The 7124-nt window shown below is 47.0% G+C and overlaps 1 protein-coding gene across 1 annotated transcript; it reads right to left on the reverse strand.

Annotated features, from left to right (window-relative positions):
• Positions 1–337: 337 nt before the first annotated feature.
• LOC138911669 (uncharacterized) lies at positions 338–3758 on the reverse strand. Its single transcript, XM_070211046.1, has 6 exons — positions 3242–3758; positions 2896–3177; positions 1700–2437; positions 1342–1583; positions 989–1271; positions 338–774 (listed from the first exon to the last, which is right to left on the reverse strand). The coding sequence occupies exons 1-6, from the start codon at positions 3756–3758 to the stop codon at positions 338–340; spliced, it is 2499 nt and encodes an 832-aa protein (XP_070067147.1).
• Between the last annotated feature and the right edge of the window lie 3366 nt (positions 3759–7124).

Genomic DNA, 7124 nt, shown 5'->3' on the forward strand with positions numbered 1-7124 from the left:
TGCCGCAGTTCATTACGACGATTTCGTTGTGTAGGGGATGATATCTGCGGTGATAAAACTCAACCAGCAGATACGTCAATTGATGTCGTCTTGGCAGAATTATCGGGCGTTTTACGCAGACTTCGACTCCTTCTATATTGTCTATCCGTCTTTTAATACGTAGAATGCCCGAGTCATCCACATAAGGGATGCATAAGCACTTAAACAGCAAGCTTTTGCGATCGGTTAAGCGGCGCCCCGACCTTGAGCAGGTGATCTCACTATAAAACTCCTCTTCTTGACAAATCCGGATAAAAATCACATCCATTTCATTGCTTCTTTTAAGGAACAGCGTCTTCTACAGATCCAGTCCTCCGTCCAATGTGACCTTCTTAGTAATATTCCGTAGGAAATCCAGTACGCATAGCTGTACGGCTCTCAATTTTTCTAGCTTGCTGAAACGCTGCAGATCCGGCAGAATACATCTCCAGGACGACGTGTGATTGGGTTGTTCTTCAGCATGGTACAACATGTTTAATGCAGGGCCTATTTCCGATTGTGGCCACTGCGATTCTTCTAGATACAAAAATGGTGGTCCATTGAACCACCTGGTTGAGCCATGAATTTCAGGCGTTTTAGTCCATTTCGTACCATCGTCTGCCACGTTTTGAGCCGATTGTACCCATCGCCAGCTGTCCACATCTGATTCTTCTAAAATCTCTCCTATCCGAAGCGCTATGAATTGCTGGAACTTTCGAGCATCGGAACGGATCCAGTAGAGCACATCCTTTGAATCTGTCCAGAATGTTCGTGTATGTATGCGTACCTACATTTCCTTTTGGATACATTTAGCCAGTCTAAGACCTAAGACCGCGGCCATCAGTTCCATTCGAGGTATGGACACGGGCTTTGGGGATGCTACTCTCGTTTTCGAGGCGACCAAACTGCAATGTACTTGGCCATCAAGTTCAGCCCGCAAAAAATACAACTGCGGCGTAAGCATTCATACTGGCGTCAACGAATGTATGCATCTGCGCAGCCTGGGCTCGGCTCACCCACTTCATGCACCGTGGAATGCGGACGGCATTCAAATTTGAAAGTAGATCAAGCCAGTGTTGCCAATCGGCTTCGTCTTCGTTGGTAAGGTCGTCATCCCATCCGATATTGGATCGCCATATGTTCTGAAGGATGATCTTACCGCGTATATTAAGGAATCCTAGCAGCCCGAGCGGGTCGAAAATAGATATGATCACACTCAGAACACGTCTTTTAGTTGGGCGCTCCTTAGATGCCTTCGCGAGCAAGTTCGGCGTCACCACAAACGTCAACAGATCTTGTCCAGGTCTAAGACAGGCCTAAGACCTTCTCTTGCGCTTCATCCTGAGCGCTGATACGCTTGTCCAACTCCTCACAGTCGTCTTCCAGCGCCTGTATAACTTGCTTCAAATTTGATGTCCAGCGGCGCATCTCGAAGCCGCCACTAGCATGAATCCTTTTTACAGTCTCAGCTAACTGTATCATTTCAGCTCCAGTATCCACCGACTGCAGCCAGTCGTCGACAAATGTGTTTTCGCAAATCGCCTTTACGGCATCCGGATGCTCCGCTACAAACCGGCATTGCGATTCTTGACGTAATTTGCTAGAGCTGGCGAGCAAGATGCTCCAAAAGTCATGACTTGCATAACGTATGTTTCGGGGAAGCGTGAAGAATCTCCATCACGCCAGAGAAACTTCTGTGCCGGTTGGTCTTCTTGGCGCACCTTGACTTGATTAAACATTTCCCTTATGTCGCCGGATACTGCGATAGGACGCTCTCGAAAGCGTATTAGCACCCCCATCAAAGATGCTAGTGTATCTGGACCTTTCAACAAACAATCGTTCAGCGACATGCCACTAACTTTGGCAGCCGCATCCCAAACCAGGCGCGTCTTTTTCTTGTTCGGATTGGTGACTGTAAAGATACGAAGAAACCACGATGTAGTGTTAGCTACTAACTGACTATCCTTCAACCGGCGGATATATCCCTTCTGTTTGTAATCGTGCATCGTGTTCATCATGAACTCTTTCAGTGGTGGGTCTTTTGACATCTTTGCCTTTAAACATTTCAGGCGCTTAACAGCCATCTGATAAGAGTCTGGCAGGTGCATGCGATCGAACCTCCATAACAGGCCGGTCTGCCAGCGCTTTTCGTCTTCTTGATAGTTTGTTGTAACCTCCATAATCTGCATCGAGCGTTCGTCCTCTTTGGATCTCAGCGGATGTGAGGAAACGCTCACACCTAGTGACTCAATTAAAAAAAAGATCTTCAGAGCTTCATCCATCCCACGCGCCGCACTGCACTGACAAATATGTAGCAGCCGAGGCGTGGTGCTGTCTACCACAATGGGGCGGCCATATACGGCACATCCTAGTCTGCTTCGCGCTGCTATGACGTCGTCGTTTTCACCTTCTCGTATCTCTAAGGGTGCAGTTATTTTGATATTGTCTAAACCAATGATAAGCTGAGCCTTGACGTTGTTATACGGCAGAATAGGAAGCGTAGATAAGTGCTTCCGAGACTTGAGCAACTGTGGCCCGATACTTTGCTCTGTTAAGTCCAATAGTTCGCTATTGTTCGCACGTTTTTTAAGGCGTACTGTTTTGCGTTATGTTCTGGAGCTGAAATGCTCACAGCCACGGACATCGACTCAGGTTCATTCTTGGTTATGTCCCCTGTCCATTTAAGACACAGCTGGGTCGCAGGACCATCTAATTCCAGCTCGTCTGCAAGCGCTCTTTCTATTAACGTACACTCAGCTCCTTCATCCACTAATGCATATGCGCGCACGCTTTTTGATTTACTATAGAGCGTGATTGGAACATATCGAAACAGTGTCTTACTTGCGGAGCTGCCGTGAAACATAACGGCAGACTCACTTGCCTTAATCCGGGCCTTACCTTGGCCCGTGTGCTCGACTTTACTACCATTGATGGTAGGCGTATGCAGCAGCACATGGTGCGTTGACTCGCAACCATCTACATGACGTAGAAAGCAGCAAAAACAGAGCCTCTTTTCCTTAACAAGTTCCCAGCGCTGATTTGTACCCATTGATCTGAAGTCGTCGCAATCTGATAGACGGTGGTTACCGGCGCACTTCGCACATGAAACCATCTCCTGTTCCTGTTGTGAACGTTGTTGCTGAGAACCCTCAGGGCTATCTACCGTGTTGTGCAACAAAAATTCGCTCTCTAGTGGTTTTCGTGGAGCTCTTCTTTTCGATACCAGCCAGTGGTATCTCGTAGGGCGTGACCATAGTCGCGCACATTGCCACATTGAACAGCCAGTTATCAAAGGTGGCCAAACTGCTACCTTCATTCGACATTCGATGCCGGCCCCAATCCAATTTCATATTGCTGGGCATCTTAGCAACAAGCTCGTTCAGCAGCGCGGGATCGTAAAAATATTCGTGCATACCAATGGCCGCTATCGTTGCGCAGTAGTTTTGGACAGCTAGGGCCAGTCGGATAACGGTGTTCAAGTTGTCCGACTTTATTGCTGGTTCCTCTCGGAGCTTTTGCTGCAGAGCAGCATGTACTATTTCAGAGCGGCCATACAACATTCGCAATGTGCCTATAGCATACGGCACTGTAGCTGGGATCATAAGTTTTCCGCGCACCGCATCCAGGGCTTGCCCTCTGAGGCACTTCTGAAGCCTGATGAGATTTTCCTCGTTGCTGAATCCACATCTCTCTGTGGATTGCTCATAATTGCTGATAAAGATCAACCATGCAATGCACATTGTCAAATTGCTGCCATGGCACGTGCTCAATCGATCTATTGAGCGCTCCCAGACCTGTGTGGCCCATGTACGCGGCAGTACTGGGCTCCGTAGCCTGGTTAAACACCGCCGTATTTGCTTGATACGGCAATCTGGGGTGTATACTCCAATTAGCCGCAACCTGTTTCTGCTTGTAGATCCCGTTCTGGTATCCCAAAGGGTCGAAAAGAGCTCCCACTTTCTCAGTTCCTTGCTGCCTTGGTGTTGAACTTTCCCTTGGACCAGTAGCAGCGGACGACGTAGACGGACAGCCGCTATAAGTTTCTATGATTGCTGCCCCGCTACCTTTTTCTACACCGGCGACTTTATCTTGTACTCCAGCAGGAACAGGCGATCCGTTAGCCTGTCCCGTTGACCATGCCGTTACAAGCGTTCCAGTTCCACCGGGTTGAATACTACTTGTCGTCCTTCTCGCACTTGCATTTGTTCATCACCGTCAGCCATCTCACCACACCAATACTATGCAATCCGCTTTGAGGTTATGGCTGCTAAGCGTGAGTCTAGCTCTTGTACCACGTGTCTCTCTATAGGCAGCTAAGGTTGTGACTTTGCAAGTCGCTTGCTTCGCAAAAATCTCCGCCGTAGCAGAGAATCCCTCGGACAATCTCTGCTGCAGAGAATATTTCAGAATGTTGGCACCGAGACTCGTGCCGGGGCGCGTATTCGGCAGGGACTTCTAGTGTCGAAAGATACAACTCGATTCAATTCGATTCGTACGAGGCGGTACGATATAATATAATTCGAACGCTGAAATCTTTATTATTCTTTCATTATTTAACAACCTATATTTTACATGATTATGAGACTTATATTCGTGCTCCGCACGCGCTTCTGTTCTCTTTCACTTCTGCTCAGCTGCAAACACATAACGAAAATGAACCTCGACAAAAATGCAGCTTGTGCAGCTGCGTGCGATCGACTTATCATGTAAAAGCTAATTCTAACGGTGCGCTTCCAGTGTAAGCAGGGCTGCTTACAGAAAAAATGCGAGACCCAGTAGGACTTGGTCAACAGCTATTTTCACTTCGCCCCGTAACAGATGGTTCAACAATCCCGTCGGTGATTAATTTTCCAACTTGCTTCTGTGTGCTTCGTTCACCTGACTGTGTGGGCTTCTGTAGTTTTTTGTATAAATTATGAATTATATACGGTAGTTCCGCGTAGTATCTAATGTCAATGTGTGTAACTCGTTGTTGTGCAACGTTACGAGGCGAATCCCGCGTTGTCAAATGTTATGCGTGGATTAGGTTGCGAAGTTTACTGACTTCTATTGCTGGCCTTGGGCTCAGACAATAATAAAAGATATAGTTTTACGGCGAGTGCCGGAGCAAGTATTTTATTGTAGCGACTTATGCTACGCGCTGTTCATATCCAAACTGAAAACTAGGGGACAAGCAAATTATACAAATACCCTAAGCCTCAATGCATCACGCCATCAAAGCATGGTCGGCAAGCCGACTCAGCATTCCATGCAGTGTCAGCTTACCGCTGCTGGCCGTTCTTAGCGCAGAGCGCTGAACTCAGTTCTGACGCGTCAGCATTGTTAATACGAAGCTACTTAGTTGCTAGGGCAATATATTTATGCTTAGTTGTTAACTAGTTGAGTTTCGGAGTTTATTAGTATCTGTTTGGAGTTAGCCTCCACCAACTGCGTCTCTGTAACGCGGATCCTTAAGAAATCTGAAGCATCAGGGGTGCCAGCAACAACCTTCAAGGCAGTGCCTAAGAAATCGAGGCTTCGTGCAAATCTGTGATGCACTTGAAGAACGGACAACAATGTTCTAAGGTGATCTGTATCTACGTCTAGTAGTTTGCGCATATGCGACTGTGGAAAGGAATCGGACAGTCTCTCCGTCTCGTCTATCATACTAACAAATTCGGAAATGTTACTTGAGTGCCTCAAGTAGCTACGTTGATCGAACACCAGTACTTCCCCGTCTAAGACCGGAATGTAGTTGGCATGCGAGAAGTCGGTGATCCGAGCATTTACCGCGGCTAGTGCTACAAGCAAAGTGAGTGCAAACCTGAAATGGACGAACAATATAAGACGGTGTTTAAACTCTGAGTTGGCTTACTAGCTAATTGTGGAGGAAAACTTATTTCAGGTTGTCCTTATGGACCACCCTCCCCTTAATGAGGACAGACATTCCCAGGTCTGCTTCGACCTTTTGTTCTGAGCATAAGGGAGTTAACTTGTTCCCTAGCCTCTTGTTGTTCTTCTGGAACACCTTTTCTCCTACCTCGAAAAAGCGGTTTTGCCTGGATGCATTGCACCTTTTGATATTGTCTTGCTGTGCCTTAATTAGCGCTCTTTTTGACGTTCCCGCGACGATCAGAAGCTGCTGCATGAACGACCTCAATTGGTTTCTCGAGGGTTACTGAGTGCAAACTTTTGTTGTACTCTACCGTAGCCTTTAAGATTAATTCTGTAGTGTCGCTGATTTTCTTGTCTAACTTGAGGCATCTCGCAATTTCGGTCAGGGTGCTATGAAAGCGCTCCACCTGGCCGTTTGAGGTGCTGTGAAGCGGAGCCGCATTCACAATGCAAATGCCGTAGGCGTTTCGGAGCATCGAAGTGATGGTATCGCAATAAATTATCTTGGTTGCGGGAAAAAGGTTAACAATTTGCAGTAGAGGGCTTGTGACATCGATTATCGTTCTGGATAATATCGGTTGGACGACTGCAAATTTTGCCTATCGTATTTGGCTTTAGTGCAGACCCTGCAGTTTGCAACCACTTCTTTGGCCAGACTGGCCATATTGGGAAAATAATAGTCCCGAAGTACTTGTTTAAGTACTGCTCTGTGCGCTCGATTGTGCTCGGCAGTGATGATTTCTAACTGCTCGTTTTTGTCCGTTATATCTTGCACAAGATTTTTGCAATGCCAGAATTGGGTAGCAGGGAAATACAAAATCAGGTCGTGTTGGAAACCTGCCAACGTGGGAAGATCGCAATGTATTGCATTAACGACTCCAGACTTCACAACTTCTTTGAGGGTTTTGAGAATTGTGCTCTTGTCAGTGTAACTGATCAAGTGGCGTGTTTTGCTGCGAAACAGCAACAAGTTTCGCTTTAGCGGAAAACGCGATTCCTCTAGGACAATCTGGTTCCTAAAGCAATTCAAAGGTTTGTCGGTTGTCTCGACCGTGTAGGTCAGGGAAAGTTCGCTGTGAACGGTTGCAGCGTCCGAACGGGGCCCATCTTGCAGAGCATTAATGTTTTGCCTTGAAAGGGCATCCGCCACCAGATTCGCTTTGCCCGGTTTATAAAACATTTTGGCATTGTGCTGGTCAATGTAAGATTTCCATCTTTTAATCTTGGAATTC

The sequence above is a fragment of the Drosophila virilis genome, unplaced genomic scaffold (genome assembly GCF_030788295.1).
Source record: "Drosophila virilis strain 15010-1051.87 unplaced genomic scaffold, Dvir_AGI_RSII-ME tig00001875, whole genome shotgun sequence".
NCBI classification, from domain to species: Eukaryota; Metazoa; Arthropoda; class Insecta; order Diptera; family Drosophilidae; genus Drosophila; species Drosophila virilis.